Genomic DNA, 18,709 nt, shown 5'->3' with positions numbered 1-18,709 from the left:
TTCTTTGCGACACTCCGTATGTTAAATACAGTGCAGTTTTCTCGAGCGACTTGTAGTAACTCTATTAATAGAAAAGACGTTTTGAAAAATGAATGGTATAATAATGATGATTCTTTATCTTATATAATATGTCTATAAATGACTTTAGTCGAATAGTAAAGAAGTTCAGAAGATATCGCATTGTTAAGAAAAATGGATAATCTCCCTTATCGGTTGATAATATGTTAAGTGTCATGTAACTGTTAATTGATAAATTGTCAACACTACAAAGCAAAGTTTTCTTTTTTCGATGTATTAATGAGAATTAAAATTAATGAGGTTGATGTTACCTTATAATAAATGCTGCCGCGACATTGCGAACTTTGGGATACTTGCAGAGAGCGATGATGGTCAGCAGATTTCCGGCGAGGCCGACGATCATTATCAAAATGGCAACCACCGCCGCGAATGTCCGTAGCGGCTTTGGAAATCTGTGTATAGAAATTGGACAATTCTTTTTATTCACTGTTCGAAATAAATAAATAAATGAACTTAAGAAATATTTAGATCTATTTAAGATTACGTGAACAGACTGGTAAATGTACTCATCGATAATAAAACGTAGAAACAGAACAATTTAAATGAATATCATATTTGTTATTTATATTTATATGTAATTAATGAATTACCTATGGAAAGAATTAATACACAAGTAATGAAAGAAAATATTTTTATCGTATTTAAGTCACTGAATGTGACGTTTGGATTGGATGACTCTAATGTAAACTAAAGAATAAACGGATATTTAATTTCTTTCATATATGTATGTACATTTTTTGTTAACTAAATCAAAAATATCAGGGTTTATAATTAATAAAAAAGGATAACATTGTTTCGCAAGGATAAAATAAAATGCGGAGGCAATATTTGATGTCAATGATACATTCGTTTTAGCACAAGATTTATGTCTATCTTTTTCATTATAAAAATTCAATTTATACCATGGTAAGAATATATTAATTTACCTCGATATATCGCCATCGATGATTGCGCTTTCGGTGGCGTTTCTCGCAAAACGGTACAAATAGAAGACTGTATTGTCCATTTCAACGGCGACGAATCTCTGCTTCTTTGCGTGTGATTCATTCGACTTTGATCAACCTCCGAGGCCTGTAATTACACGAAAAATCAAAGAAAATAAGATATTCGATTTTAATAAATCTTCTTTTGTTTGAAACTGATTGCAAGAAAGAACTCTTCATTTTTCTCCTTTTAAGTGTCGAAGTTAGAGTTTGAATATTTCAGAATTATATTATATTTTATTCGGTGTATTCTTATTATTTCAATAATACATGATAGCATTTTGTATAGTCATAAATGATTCATAACTTCAGTTTTCGAAACGTATCGCGTTATCGTGCAATAATCTTTCAAAAAGGTATTAAGCACTCGAAATGACACAATACAAGTGTCTTATATTGTCCTTCGTAAATCCTTCGGATGACCTACTTCCGTTTAATAAAAGCACCCTCTTCAAGACGCCATAAATAATAATGAATTCTGTCAGTCTCCTTCAATGAGCAGACTGTAGATGTTTATGCAAATACGATTTATATATGGGCCAATTTACAGGTACTATAAATTAAATGAAATTTCTTTTGGACACTTTCGTTTGTACATACATGGACCTACTTTAGAAATTATCAAATTATTAGAATTTAATTATTAAATAATATTTAGAATACTACAATCTTATTATGGAATGATATTTATAATATTAGAATTTTATTATTAAATTATATTTATTATATAAGGTTCTACCTTTAATTTGTTCATGATCTTGTACGATATTAATTTCAGTCAACAATGCAAATAATAATTCTAAAATTATTTTTTGTTTAAATGAAGAAATTCTATGTTACGTAAAAGAGATTGTTAGAACATTAATTTTTTAGTCAAACGAAATAAAAGCGTAAGGCTAATGAAAATTTATAGAAAAATTACTAAAAATTATTCAATGTTATAGATAATCATCACTGAACAATTTGTAAACGAACAATTGCGTCAATCCTCGAGAAATTAGTGGAATAGCTACGTGAGTCCTGTGAATTGTTTCAGGAAACTGTTTTCAAACAACAGTGTAGCTTCCGTTCTACGTCACGCGCGATGGATTCCACCGGAATGTGTAGAAAACAGCTTTTTCAATGAGAAATACAATTCCAGTTTCCTGTGCTCGCGATGAATTTCAGAAATTAATGAACAATATTTACATGTAACATGTTTTTCATTATTACAACAACCACGAGATGAAACAATAGACGTCGCGTTTTCAAAGAGATTAATAAGGTAGAAAAGATTAATAAAATTCTCAAATTCTCAAAGACTTTCTCAAAATTTATAAAATACATGAACATATTTTCCATTATTACAATATTCACAAGACGAAAAAAAATACATCACATTTCCAAAAAGATCAACAAGTTGACTTCCACGAAAAGCTTCAGCGCTTTATGTGTAACTTTTTCTTTTGTAGCGAAGATAAAAATAAATCATTATCAATTATTTGGTACTACAATTCTTAAATTACATTATTATCTATTCATTTACGTTGTTGAACATTTCTATTGGATGTCGGTTATCTTAGGAGGTATAATTGTCATCGCAGCAGTCAACGTGTTAATATAAAATACCATATAAATTTTATTAGACTTTTCAATATTATTAATCATTCTAGAAATATGACGTACATTGTTTCCTCTTGTAGCTCAAGATACATATAAAATATATATTGTGTTTCAATACACAAAACCGACGTTAAAATAAAAAAGAATTACCTATTTACATTTGAAACAAGATTACTTTTACTTTTAGAAGATACTTGAAATTCAGTTTAAAATTTTCGCGAGCCTGATACGATATTGTAGGTCAAGGGGTTAAGCGAAATGTGTATTACAATAGTAACAACAATATTATTATTAACAATAAGCGCCGACATCGATGAACAAACTATCGGCTGGTTTCGTGCTATGCTGGATTTGGTAAACTAGGGTCAAGCTGCGGTGCATTAACCTCGATTGAGCTTAATTAAGAGAAATTAACGGACACCCAGTGGCCGGGCGTTCCCTCGCGACAAAAAACTCGTCAAAACCTATGGAAGACATGGGAACCGCTGGCCGATGTCCCACTCTCGCTCTTCTATCGCTTCTTTTCACGCTGCAGCCTCTCTTATCTCTTCGGACGTGTTTCCTGAGATCGATTCCACATTCTTCACACGTTTTTTTATCGTCTTCGTGAACCACCGACCACATTCTTACGAAGATCTTCGATTTTCTGTTGTACCACTTTTTAACCCTTATAAGCCGAATTTCTATTTGTGATTATAAAAAAAATGTATGTAGCATGATATGAACAAATATCAACCTGCAAATACAAGTTAACAATGTTTTCAATAGTTTTAATAATTGTATTACAACGAATGTACCTTGTAATTTTGAAATTACAATGAGGAACTTTCACGTCTGAGCGTGTCAAAGTTGAAGTTAATTCATTACTTGATTTTATTCGTCACTTTGTTATGCGAAGTGAAATAGACCAAATTAAAAAGTGATTTTACTAGATTCTTGCGAATGAAGTAATTAAATAACAACGAGAATTTTCGTTTCCTACGGTGAAACTATGAGACAAGTAAAAATTACTCATTTTTGATTTTTCAATTACTTCAAGAAATTATTAAAGAAATTGATTTAGCAATAGGCAAACTGAAGTTTAAATTAATTGAAGTTCAATAGATACACTCTGTTAAAACACATGTTAAGATACAGCTTACGTATATGTTAGAATGCGTTAAGATACTAGATAATATATTATACTATATGTTAATTATAAAAATATTTTTCACAATTTTAATACACTTATATTGAAACATTTTTATATTATTAAAATACCCTGTCCTATCGGAAAATTTTAACAAAAATTACTCGATACGAATGTGTTAATTTAGTAGTTAACGAGGACAATTAAGATTTACAATTTTTCTTAAATAATTTATACTGCACGTGGTACAACGTTGTTGTCAAGGAAACTGTGTACATTAACTTCCTCTTTGAGAGTTTCAAATATATCTAAGAATAAACCAGCGATCCCTTCTATTAAATACTTACCTAAATTAAAAATGAAAGAAAAATTTCATTCGATTGTATCGAAACTTTTATTTCATTGTGTGCTACATTAATTGTTGCGTCACGATCATCTGTGCTGTCTTAATACAGTCTACAGCGATTAAGATAAATGAAAGCATTCATATTTATTATAATTCATAATAATTTATAACTAATTATTTCATCATTAAATACTTAACATTTTGTAACTCCGATGATGCAATAGCTTCTATCGTACATATTCACAAAGGAACGTCCAACTAACCGAACTCTTTCAATGTTCATTTATTTCGTAGCTACTAGAGCTACGATTAAATTCACCCTTCGCGGTTTAGGCGGTGTAAATGCGATCATGGCCCTCTATTGTTTGGTATTCATTCCGAACAGCTGTAAGTGATCCAATTAGTCAATTAAGCCCTTTCTTCAGCTCGTTCGGCGACGAGATGTTCTAGCTCACGTGTAACTCCTTTCATTTAATTGTGAAATATCAGGTAATAACAATGTAAAATTCATTCTTTACATTATTTTCTCGCAAATGTTACAAACTTGTGATTAGTAAGCTTAATTGTATCAATCTTCCTCACTCTCGAGTCTTTTTCTTCTTCAACTCTCTGCCGATTGAATCATGTTTACGATTTTCAAATATTCTTACACGTTCCAGGAAACTGTAGCTATATCTCTCACTTTCATTTTATAATTTATTATGCTATTTAAAGAAGAATGAAGGTGACTTTGAAATAACTCGAAAACTCTTTCCTTACAAAAATTGTTACTAAGGATTTCTTAACTTTTATATTTAAAATTTTTTTATTAGACAACTTTTATAACTCTTCATATTTATTATAATTCTATTTAATTAACTTTTATAAATGAACCCTATATTTATGATCATTGTAATTAATTATCTTTTCATATTTATTAGAATTCAAATTAATTAACCCTTAATATTTATTATAATTCTATCTACTTAACTTTTATAAATGAATTCTATATTTATAATAATTGTAATTAATTGTCTTTTAATATGTATTACGATTCAAATGAATTAACTTTTAATACATATTATAATTACAATTAACTTGCTTTTATAGACTAATCTTCAATTGAATCTTTCCATACAAAGGAATAACCACCTGATCACTGTTCAATTCTATATCTTAAACATCTCTGGATATAAATCGAATTAATTATTACGAAGCTGTCAATTAAAACGAAGTTCTCGAAAACAGATTTAAATTGCAGAGCCGAGTGTCATCGTTCCAAACAATTAAACCGATCTCAGCGTCGGACAGGCGACGGGACCAGCATGTCTCTTCGACAGCCAAGGTGAAAAAAGAAAATGAGTCCGATTCGTGACCGAAAAAATCACCTTGGAGCGTGACAGAGCTTCGAAGAAACGTCACGGTTAGTTCCATGGAATCCTTCGCGGCCGCCTGACATCACCGAATGATTGCCGAGTTAATCACGCGGCGAATGGCAATGAATGAGTCAAGTTGACTCACGGTGAAAGTACCTAAGCCACGCAGCGGGACGATCGGCACGCGCAACGGCGCGCGCTGCGCTCATGCAAATCGGCTGATCGTCGTGTTTTGTCGAGACGACGATCACTTCCATTCATGGAAACGCCGGTGATGCTTCTACGTTTCGCTAGGATTACCGGCCGAGGCGGAAGGATAACGTAACGCGAGAAATGCAATTCAATTAGCAATATCAATTTTTATTAATAAACTGCATCCTAATCTTTTAATTAAATATCTTATCTATAAATGTAAATTGAACTCCCTTGAATTCTGTTTATTTCTATGAGTTTGCTCTGATTTAATAGTACTACAATTATCAATATTACTAAATTTTACTCATTTTATAGATTTTGTTCTTTAGTTACTCTAAATCTGTGTGTAGAATATTCTGTAATTGTGAACCAACTATGATTTTATTCATTTTTATAATGGTACTGAAATTATCAATATTATTGAATTTTATTCATGTTATACATAAATTTGTTTTTTAGTATTATCATTCTAATCCTGTGTGTAAAGTTCTTTGTAATTGTTTTGGAACTCTTTAAACTTCCTAGCGTTTTCTGTTCGAACGTAATATGTGATTTTTTTCTGAAATTTTCTTTTTTGAAACTGGACACTTTTATAGTTTGTGTTGTTTAGAGATGCACACTGCTAATGTGCGAGATGATGTCTGACAATCATTTAGGGAATATAACAAATCAAGAGAGGTTTGAATTTGGCAGATAATATAAATAGGGATAATGAAAAAGTAAATTTAAAGCTTCTGTATGAAACACTGAATGACTTCTTTGTTTGTATTAATTTATTATTCTAATAAATGAAGTACACTGATACTTAATGAAATAATGAAATTGTATTAATTAGTCTTTAAGAAACATAATTTCGTAAGAAAGGTGTTACGATCCAATAAATTCAGTAATCGAATCAAAGCCCAAAAACGCTAATTGCAATCTAGAGAACAAAGTATTAATAATGTGATCCTCATTAAATCCATCAAGAAAAAGTACCAATAACAAAGAACGAATAAAGCAAAAGCAAAGAAAATCAAAATGGAGTAAGACGTCGCAGGCAAATATATAGTAAGCATTGAAGTTCTGCCACTTCTCAAAGTAACATAAAATTTTCCAGAAAAGGAATCCTAAAGAAACCACCTGCTGACGCAGCTAATACAAATTTCACAACATATCGCTGCCGATTGTTTACAGTTTCCCGTGTTCGCCGGGAAACTCGAAGCACAAAGGATCACGAGCACCGGCGTGAACCAGGTTCAACGGCCGAAGAAAAACGATGAGCGCGGCGTTCGGGGGAGGACGACAAAGTTCAGCCGTCTGAAAAGGAAATATTTGCTTTTCAGAAAAAATATTTAAACAGAAGGGACTGATACCCTACGGGGAACGATACCGTGAACACGTTCGGTAAACAGGTTCAAAGTCAAGGAGCGGCGTACTGCTAGGAGATCATCTGATGGCTAGGCTGAGGAATTCAGCTGATCGATCAGTTTCCATTTTTTTCAGTCAATTTTCTTTGGTGTTAATTTCTAATTTCCGATATTCTCGATCACTAATTAACTATTTCTAAATACAGTTACGCAGAACCAATTGAAACTATTAAACTGTGCATTAAAGAAGAACCTGTGCCATTCCGCTAGGCATCTAGTCATTTTCCAACTGTACTGCTAGGAGACCATCTGATAGCTGAGGAATTCGACTGATCGACCAATTTTTATTATTTCTTAACCAATTTTCTTTGGTCTTACTTTTAAATTTTTGATATTCTTAATCACTAATTAACTATTCCCAGATACAGTTACACGTAATCAATTGAAACTATTAAACTGTACATTAAAAAAGCACCTGTGACATTCTGCTAGACGTCAAGTCCTTTCCCAACTGTACTGCTAGGAAATTATCTGATGGCTAGGCTGAGATCTTCGAATGATCGATTAGTTTTCATTATTTCTTATCCGAATTTCTTTGGTTTTACTTCGAAATTCCTGATATTCTCGATCACTAATTAACTGTTCATAAATACAGTTTTACATAAGCAATCAAAGCTACAAAACTGTAAATTAGAAAATCACCGGTTACTTCTGTGCCGTTTTGCTAGACATCAAGTCATCTCCCAACTGTACTGCTAGGATATCATGTCATAGCTAGACCGAGGAATTCGGTTTATCGATCAATTTCCATTCCCTCTCGCCCAATTTTCTTTGTTTTTATTTCCTAATTCCCGATATCCTCAATCGCTAATTAACTATTCAAGAATACAGTTACGTGGGTTGCTACGAAAATGTCAAGAATGAGAAAAGTCACAAATACCTTTGAACTAATAGTTTCCTCGTCTTCCAATATATTCTCAATCGACATACATTTTCCATAAGCACTTACTAATCTTCAAAATATACTTCAAACAAGTAATGACAAATAAACAATGCTAACAATATACTTCATAAAAATAAAAACCAACTAACAATAGCAAATAAACATTACTAACAATATACTTCACAAAAATAAAAACCAACTAACAATAGCAAATAAACAATACTAACAATATACTTCACAAAAATAAAAAACAACCAACAATAACAAAGAAACAATACTAACAATATACTTCATAAAAACCAAAAACAACTGAACAGCAGCTGACTCCCGAAACTTCTGCAGCAACCTACATACACGTAACCAATCAAAACTATGAAACTGAATTTGGAAAACACCTCTTGCTCTTGTGCCTATCGTCTCGCTAGAGACCGAGTCATCTGCCAATTGTACGCGAGATGACTGTATCCAGTGAGCACACCGTCGACTATAAACGTTGTAATGGCCACTGCGATGCGAATTGTATTCTTAGCGTTTAATGCCGTTAAAGCGCCGATAAAGAATGCGCGCTGAAATTTACAGTCGGTCGTATTTCGTCCGGCAACACGTGGACCCGGCGCACACGTGCGTCCGCGCGCGCGGTCCAGGGGAAAGCACACCCACGCGAACGGGACCCGGTAAACAACGTTTCCCGGCCGATATCGGCTTGCACCCGTTCACGTGATTCCGCGAGAATTATCGGACGATCATTAACACTTACCATTTGTACTTAAAAATGTTCGGCAACTATAGAACGAAAACGTTCAGTATCCGTCGAATTGAAACAAAAGCGAAGCTTTTTGAATGTTAACCCCTTGCCCTGTAATTTATTTCTCAACTGTGACCGATACAACAACTTTATCATTAATAATCAATTGAGAACAGAGACAAATTCTATGCATACTCTGTGTATATTTTTACTGTGAAATATAATAATTGATAATGGGAAAATAATATTTCATTTGAATTCACAAGAATCATGTAATATTTATGTTTGTCGAATTCTGTTTAAAATCTTCGCCACGAGTCTCGCACGTTGCAAGGCAAAGGGTTAATGGATTTATAGACGAAACAATATTGATGAACACGTAGCTATTAGATAGAAATAGATCATACTGTTGTTAATGCAAATATTATTCTTTATTTGTATTATGATATTATACTACTGTTGTTGTTGTTAGCACTATTATTATTTTACTTTTCGCCTCATCTTTCGTATGGATGATTCATTCCCTCTGCAAAGGGTAAGGCTAAGTTTCAAGCTACTCTCTATTGTCGTTTTATTCTCTTTGTTGTTCTTATTATTATTATAAGTATCATTATATAAATTATATTATACTGTATCGTATTACGCTATTACTATATCCCGTAATCCACCAATATTTTGTTCGCAATCTGAACTCCACATTTCCCAGTTTCCTTCGAATGCTTAACACGTTGACTGCCATGGGGGCCACCGGTGACCCCCAACCAAATTGAATTACTATAGTTCAGTCAATTAAACGACGATGATTTGGAAACATTTCTATATTACAAATAATGCTACTTAATTTTTTGACATTTAGCTAGAAGAACATGCAATAATAACAATGCAATTCAATCAAACGATTTAATATTATATTTTTTCATTTTGTGTATTTTGCTCTATGAAATCGTGTGGTATTCAACGTGTTAACCACTTGCGATTGCGGACACCCACGTGCTCCTACCGGACAGCATATTTCCAAGGCGCTTTCCAATTTCTCCCAATATTCGCAGCGCCAGCTTCAGAACTTCAGCCGCTGCGTCCGATAATTTATTTCGTTGCACGACGTCCGTGTCAATTTTCGTCTGCCAGATTTATGACGCGGGTAATACGGTCATTGTTCTACAGATCAACCGAGTTGCACGCCTTGTTGCCTTTGGCACGGTCACGTCGGCCCGAAGTATTTATGGTCGCGAACATTTGTGAAGTTCCTGGCAAGAATAGGAGAGACTTACTTCTGACTCTCCTCCTTTCGCAGCTCCGGCACAGAAATTGCCGTGTCGTAAACCCGAAGGAAAGGTCAAGTTCGAAACGTGGACGCTGGGAGTTCATTTCCGAAATTAATGGCCCGTGCAGTGTCCTTGCATACCTGCGCGTCACGGCGCGGTGTAGGTCAGAGACTGGACGGTATTGAAATGAACTTTCGTTCCAGTCGATTGTGTCTACTTTCTTTTAGAGGTTTAATTTGAATTTGAATTTTTATTTATTTTTCGCGTTTCTGATTTCCTGGGAGATCGAATGTTTAGAAATACTTTTGTGTAATATAGAAATTTATATAAAATTTCGATTCTTTGGAGAAATTACATCTTGGATCTATGGTGATCTAACCCTTATTATTACTAAAGCGTAGTAAAAAAAGGTAAAGTAATATTGAAAAATATTAATATATTGAAAAAGATATTAATACCGTTAGTTATTAATCATATTAAGAAGAGATACTAAAGTAATATTGAAACATACCAATATATTTAAAACAATATTTACTGTTGATGTTTGATACTGGGTACCATTTTTGTAGAGCGGCAGAGCGGAAATGTAAATTTAACTCTTTAAACCCGTGTGACTTTGAAGTTACATATTAACCCTTGAAAACGAAGGAAGGCGACTGTGTCACCATTTGATTTAATTCGGTGAAACTATAAAATCTGATATTTAATGTTCGACTTTGTATAATGCCTTGATATGTGAAATATTGGTATAAAATAGCTTTGTTCCTCAATGTACTCGTGATTTCCCTTCGAGTCAGTTTCAACGAATATCGTCTTCGCCTCGTCAAAGAATGTTAAACATTTCTAATGAGAAACTTCCGAGTGCAGAGAGTTAATATATTGGCAACTTGCTGATTTATCTCGTCTTGCATAGCAAAGTGGCGAATAAAATTAAGTAGTTAATTAAGTTAAGCATTAAGTTTCGTATTAATTAATACGATCAGACGTAATATCATTGTAATTTTAGAATTAAGGGTGTATTTATTTTAATACAGTTATTAAAAGTATTGAATGCATCATTAATTTGTATTTACAGATTGGTATTTGTTGATTTTATACTACATAGATTTTTTTATAGTAAAAAGAAATTCGGCTTGTAGGAGGTTAAAACAGTATCGGTGTTTCGTTAAGAAAATGAGGTTACTGAGATACTCTGGATTATTGGTTTGTTTGTAAGTTGGTGACGAAAGAATGAAGAAAATCTTTTTTAAAATTAAGAAGAAATGTTTTATTAAGTTGAGAATAGAATTAAAAGGTGAAAATGGAATACAATATTTTGTATGTTGAAAATAGAATAAAAGAGTTATTACTTTTTATTCAAATGTAATGACTCATTATTTAACTAAATTTTCCATAATGCTACAAATTGTACGTTAATATTGTTAAAAATTAAAATGACAAGAATAACTTGACGAAGTCATAAATATTCACAGAATAATGATAATCAATAGTATATTTATTAAGAAAATCTTTATTCGTTCAAAATTTAACTATTCCATTTGCAAATAATGCATTTTACTTTCTAATGAACGATGACGCAAGACGGTGAAGGGTTAATGTATCAGTTTAATGAGACATGGGTTCGAAAATAGAACAAACGCTTGTTGCAGTTGGAGATTCACGCTGGTTTCCGAGAATTCTAGATTGCTTTTAATTAAGTACTTCTTGTTAGTAAGTAGGGAACCCATAGAAAATTTGTGTGAAGTTTAGACTTCTCTAGATGCAAAACAGAACTTCGTAAATGATATGTTCTCTAATTCAAAATATTCTTCAACTATAGAAAACAGTTATCATTTCACCTACCTATTATAATGCACCCACAAATATCTATTACTATTTATAACTAGATTAATTTATATCATTGTCAAATAACCTTTTCTTCACAGTAATTAGTTTTCATCTATTCTAAGAAATTTATACAAAACTTCGATTCTTTGGAAAAATTACATCTTGGATCTATGGTGATATAACCCTTATCTCGATAAATTTTAATATTTTACAAACGTGATATTACTAAAGCGAAGTAAAAAAAGCTAAAGTAATATTGGAAAATATTAATATTAAAAAAAATATTAATATTATTAGTTATTAATCATATTAAGAAGAAATACTACAGTAGTATTGAAAAATATCAATATATTTAAAAAAAATACTAATATTATTAATTATTAAACATATTAAGAAGAGAAACTGAAGCAATATTGAAAACTACCTTGTACTTCTTATTATTAAACGTAAACTGCCATATCGAATTTCGAATAAAACAAAGGGTTCATCGAACCTTATCAAACCTCTAACACACAACATTTCAGTTAATTATGTACATTACAAATACATAAGCATTTCGAATTTCACTGCATCATGAACGCAAAATAGCTCGGCACATTAATCCAAAATTAATGCAAGCGAACGTTTGTTTGCCCGTTCGCTATAAATATACGTCAGCGGAGTCTCACGAGTAAATCGGACTTATGGAAATGAACAGTTGACGAATAAATTCCAACGAATCCGATACGAATGAAAACAGTTTCTCTAATGAAGCAAAATGACAAACGAAACGTTACGTGAAAGTTTGTTACATTAACAATCTTGCAATCTGCGTATTTGAATTTACATTATCCACTATTTTGACACGTGTGGTATACATAGGGAAACACATTCCAGACTTCTATTAACATTCTGTATATTTTGTAATTAAATATCAACCAGTTAATAGGTTCATTCTTTGCACTCGAAAGTTTTTCACTAGAAGCATTTAACATTTTCTAATGAGATAAAGACGATATTTTTGGAAACTATCTCGAAGAGAAATCACACGTAAATTGAAGAACGAAGCTATTTTATTTCAATATTTCCCATATTGATGCTTTGTACGAAGTTTAATATTAAATATCAAACTTTACAGTCTTAATTACTGACAGTCCGTTCTCAAGTGTAAGGGATTAATCGGTTGCAAGTACCAGATCACCATGCGTTTACGATCTACAGACCTGAAATCCCAGGCATGAGACCACGTGTTACTCTCGCCCGCGTTTGTACGCGAAATTATTAGCAGGAATGGTTGTTGCAAAAGTTTCGAGAATCTGTTGTCATTCCGTTGTTTCTTATTTTCGTGAAGCTTCGCATTTTTAAGTTTAAAAATGCTGCCAAAATTTAGTGGAAAATGTATTAATGGAAAATTGTCGATAGTTAACTAATAGTTAGCTGTGTTGCCTTTTTTTAAATATTGTATGCACAGTATTTTTATAGTAATTTCACGCAGTTCTTTTTTTGTCCACTTTAATACAGCTTTGTTTCTAAATATCTAAAAATTCTCGAAATTTATGAATATATATTAGTTTCCACGTAAATTTTTATTTTAATAGTACATAATGACTACTTCGTACGCGTGACGAGTATACTCGTCATAATTCAAAAAGTTGCCATTTCTTCGTAACGAATGTACTCATTATAACTCAAACAATTACAATTTCTCTGTGACGAATATGCTCGTCATAATTCAAAAGGTTGCCATTCTTGCACAAGTATAGTCGTCGTACAAAGCTAATTAGTTAAGGGGTAATATTAAAGGAGAATATTTTAGAAAACAATAAAATCGTTAGTTTAAAACTTATGTGTGACTTTTCTTATTCTTCCCCGAAACTTTTGCACCAACGTGCGTAAGTACGAGAGTGTGACAGATGTAACGAACGAATGAAAGAGTGGCGAGACAAAAAATGCAATATGAGTGTCGTCCGTGTTGCGTTTTGTCGTAAACGTTTTTCCTCAACGACACATTCGTCGTCGCATCGGACGCATACGCGCGTTTTTTGCTGCGATCTTGGCATTGGTCCTCGGAACGATGCGCGTGCAGGGTCGATTTCCTTCGTTCAAGTTCGAGTAACGAGTATCCTTAGTTTGTATCAGTGAAACGTTTTGATGACGCGTTCGGAAGAATATTTATAACATATATTTTTTAAATTCTTTTTAAAATTAAGTTAGACCGTTGATTTATAATATTTTCTTTCTAATACCGAATAAGGTAATGGAATCTTATTTTAAATTGAAGTTGACTATTGAATTGAATAAACAACATTTAGCTAGAGGAAATGCCAGAATATTAGTATTCAGTCCTACCTCAAATTGAACTTGATTATTGAATGCAATAATTAATATTTAAGAAGAAGAAAGTATAGAATAGTATTTAATAATTAACTCGGTCACTGAATTTCTTCTTTCGTGATTTTCCAATCAGATTTAATTTTCTCAATTTTTCGAAACGATTCCCGAATTCTTTCAATTGTTACATATCATAAAATCCAATATTACACATGATTATTTATACTTCTTTCTATTTTCCCTAAAGTATTCTTTGGTAATATCAAAGCATAACAACAAATAAAGATTTATTAATAGAATTAAAAATTCACATGAAAACTACCATTTTCAATGAACTTATTATCGATTAATCATTCGTCGTTTCTTATAACCACTCGTATATCTTATCATTCTTTAGTGACTACACACAAATGCGTAAAATCTGTGGTATGTCCACGATGAATGAAATATTACAGAAACCGCAGGATGAAAAAACACGAGGAAACAAACATTCGAATACCAAGTCTGACTCACCGCGTTAATTCCTTTCACGAATCATCCGTCATTGCGGTCGGTGGCCATCCGCGACGCCGTCGATACATCCGGTTTCCTCTTTAACTAACGGCCGCGACGCGCCAAAACCGAAACCCGCCCCCTGGATCGCGCGGTTCTATTCTTGCTTCACAAATACAAAATTCACCGTGAAACGGAACTATCACACTCCGGTATCATAAAATTCACACGATGTCCCTCTCCGTTTAATAGCCGAATACTGTTTTTCTGTTCACGTTATCATAGCGCACACAAGATAATTCAGATTATCTAAGACTTCGCGGTAGGCCGCGTCGTAGCTAAACCAAGTCTTTGCACACTCGTGCCACTTATTCCTCCATACTTTACTTCAAATTTGAAATGAACAATGACATGTTAATCTTAATATGAAGTCCTCACAAATTACTGAAGATTATATGATAAACTTACAAACAAACACAAACCTCTCTTTCTAATTGTACCATTAAAGAAGTCTTATCTTCAAATTGAGAATTGATAACGATATATTAATGGTACTACTAATTGCTTCCAAATTACTAGAGATTATATCATAGACTTTAAAACAAAAGCAAACTTCTTTTTCTAATTGTACCACTAGATAAGTGTTTTCTTCAAATTCAGACTGAATAATAATATAATAATCGTAGTTACTAATTGCTTACAAATTACTCAAGACTATACGATAAAACAAAAACAAACTTCTTTTTCTACTTGTTCAACATAAGAGTTTCCTTCGTGGTGTCTATGATTCTACTATTTTCATTTAAAGGCACAGTGAACATTGACAGAGTAAATGATAATTGTTTCCAAATTATTCATTGCAGACTTCGAGACTAACCAAAGCTGTTGTACACTTGCATACAAGTTTTTCCCTTTTTGGTCCCAGTCCTTTAATTTTTTCTTTTGCTTTTCGTTGAAGGCACAATGGAGAATGGTGCAATGATATAGATTATAATTGAGAAAACGTATTGGTTCGATGGTACGAATGCGAGTGGCAGTTTCCGGTGATACTCCGTCGCAGGACGGGGATCCACAGATGGAAATCGATCGTCGACGGTTGGATGAAAACGTGGTACGGAGCGGCAAGTAACGATCTGTTCGTCACCGTCACCGCGAATGGACTGGTTGCCGCGATAGATACGGGCCCAGTAGACCGCAGCGTGGGGGGACGGACTTAACAGAATGACGAGGAACGTTAGTGGGTAAGTGAGTGTAGGCCTGCGTCAGTTTTCGAGGCAATCGGGAAGCCCGGACACTGACGAAAAGATGTCGCAGCAAAAAATTATAAGTATTTTTCGTCGGTCGTCGCGCGGTGACAGCTAACGAGGATTACTGGGAATTTCTCTTTGGGAATTCAAGTCATCAATTCTGAAACAGCAGAAGCCTACTGTTTGACACTAGGACATTTATTGTAGAGTTTTCTCTATTTTTCGTAGAAAAATTGATGTCCATTCATTTAGATCTTGAAAATTAACCCCTCTTAGTTAACCCCTTGCTCTATGATTTATTTTTCAATTATGATTGATACAAGTACTTTATTGGTAATTATTTATTTGGGGAAGAACAAATTTTGATGGTTATTCTATGTCTACGTTTATTCAAAATGTTAACGATTGATAATAGAAAAGTAATGTTTAATTTATGTTTGAACAAAGTAAATAATACTTAGGTTTATCAAATTTAGTTTAAAATTCTCGCCACGAGCCGATTATAGGTTAAGGGGTTAACAATTTGTGCAAATGTTATTTAATTCATTGACAACCGGAAATAATGATATAAAATAGACAAGTATATCTGTTCGAAACTCCGCTTGAAAAATTGATGTTTCTTATATTTCTCAGTTTTCATGAGTTTTTTAAGGTGACAAGTATTTGACATAATAATTATATAATTGGACTTTAATCTTTATCCATTGCGACTCCATTGAGTCCTAGAAAAATTGATGTTTGCTGATTTAGACGTTGAAAATTACAGAATTAACAATGGACAATTAGAATAAACATTTGTATAATTATATCAATCCAACTGGACGTAAATATTTATCAAATAATGTTCATAATATTCAATATACATTAAATTATCAAATTCTATCAACCTAGTGTTAACGTTACTTATACAAGTTATTGACTTAACTGTTTTTAGCTTATTCGGACCCGTTTAACATTAGATTTAGACATTTATTGTATAGTTTATTATATCGTTCCTAGAAGAATTGATGTTCCTTTATTTAGATCTCGGAAATTAGCGGTTCAAAAATAGACAATCAAGATACATATTCATGTAATTGCATCAATGAAAATCAACGTATACAATTGACAAATAACGTTTATAAATTTGTGTTAATAATATTAAAAATGCACACGTAACGAAGGTGTACGTGTAGCCAATGCCTGCAGCAAGGATCAATAAAACAGATAATGAACGAATAAACGAAAATAAAAAGAAAGATTGATTTTCTCGAAATGTTGACTGGTTGACTTGTGCTGTTTCGGAATTCACAATTGCTGAGTATCGGATTCGTAAATTTTCAAGGGGTCGCGTGAGTAATCCGAATTGAAGAGTTTTTTCCTGGACAACACAATTTTTTCTATTATCGAATGATTCATTCGAGTTTCAGGTAAAAGGACAGTTTTATGTTTCGATGAATACACAAGTTTCCGTGAAACCCGCATCCGGGCATCACGAACGAAGGCTATATTAATCTGAGGAAGATCAAAGCACGAGATTAATCACTTCCAGGAGTCCATTAATATATTTTGAACCGTCATTGATTTCTTAATATAATAACCATAAGTTAGCAGACGTAAGATTTTAGCTACTCACGAATAAATTAGATTTATTAGCGTCTATTTCTATTGTCAGCTGAATTGAAACTAACTTCCAGTCGTGTAGGTAGCATTTCTAGTAATAACTAGAAATAAAATGATCAAAATATCATTTAATAAATAAACGTGTCTCTGTTGAAACTAGTTATCATTTATTCTTTGAAATCGAAAGAGAAGGAACTTTCGTGTTAAATAAAACGTTTTTATTTATCTGTTGTAATATGCATGGAAATATTATTGATATGTTTACAGTTCCGAAGAATAATCTGAAGCTAATTGTTCGATTCGTTCATAAGAAATCGTATTAATAAGTTTAAAGAACATAGTTTTGACAAGGAAATTTTGAAATATTGCATGAATGACACAACTACATAATATGTTTGAAAAATAAAAGTTAGCTATGTGGATATTAACATTTTGCTGATGTGTCACGAGTATACTCGTGTTTATTGGTTCAAGTTGTTTATGAGTTTCGTTGTATTTGCACTTACATTAATTTATGACTGAAAGCAATATAGATCTTTATAAGAGCATTTTAGTTTGTATTCGTTAGTTTAGATCATTTAAATCATGTCAGCACATTATACGTGAATAAAGTATGCACGTTGAAGATTAACACTAAAACTACCGGGCAGTTAAATTGACTTTTTTAAATTCCTCTATAGGAACTCTAAGAATGCACCTATTGAGACTTTTTTGATTTACAATTCAGTGTACGCATTGTTACACCGATATCTTTAACAATTTCTCAGATAAACATCTGTTAACTATTTAATAATTGCAAGAAAAAGAAATCAGAAATGGGTCATTTTGATTTATTTGGTAGTTTTAGTGTTGAAGATGTTTTTTTGTAAACAAATTCATCGGTCAACACGGTGTTAAATGATATTCGGAATTCGTTTTTGTCGACGTAACGATTATACTGTATAGTTTAACCGATTCAGGTCGAAGTTTTTATAGAAAGGGGACCGGGTAAACGGCCCCTTGACGATAAATCGTCGAACATTTACTTTTTATTAGAGATGGGGGTGTAACACTAGGCTTAATCTAGGGCAATATATATCAGCGCAACAGGCGGCGACTGACAACACTTCTGCGATGATAGAGCACTAACCGATCGTGTTACGAATGATCACCGATTTCAGCTTCTACGAAAACGGCTTTCGAATGATACAAACGTCACTTAAGGGAAAATTCACAATTATTTTATCTAACGATTAATCATA

General features: G+C 32.7%; 1 protein-coding gene across 5 annotated transcripts in view; it reads right to left on the bottom strand.

Annotated features, from left to right (window-relative positions):
- Positions 1-18,709, bottom strand: part of moody (G-protein coupled receptor moody) — a 34,710-nt gene that overhangs the window by 8,171 nt on the left and 7,830 nt on the right. The window contains exons 1-4 of one of the 5 annotated variants that reach the window (XM_031975066.2): positions 15,497-15,802; positions 14,641-15,005; positions 1,005-1,149; positions 330-470 (exon numbers count right to left, since the gene is read on the bottom strand). In XM_031975066.2, coding sequence (XP_031830926.1) covers positions 330-470; positions 1,005-1,084 — 221 coding nt within the window. In that variant the 5' untranslated portion in view covers positions 1,085-1,149; positions 14,641-15,005; positions 15,497-15,802. Of the gene's footprint in view, positions 1-329; positions 471-1,004; positions 1,150-14,640; positions 15,804-18,709 lie in introns of those variants that run through there. The other 4 variants (XR_004234881.2, XM_031975067.2, XM_031975070.2 and 1 more) reach the window with 4 other exon arrangements.

This window comes from Nomia melanderi, chromosome 12 (assembly GCF_051020985.1).
Source record: "Nomia melanderi isolate GNS246 chromosome 12, iyNomMela1, whole genome shotgun sequence".
NCBI lineage: Eukaryota > Metazoa > Arthropoda > Insecta > Hymenoptera > Halictidae > Nomia > Nomia melanderi.
The sequence above is the reverse complement of the archived record's forward strand: the minus strand, read 5'-3'. Positions and strand labels throughout refer to the sequence as shown.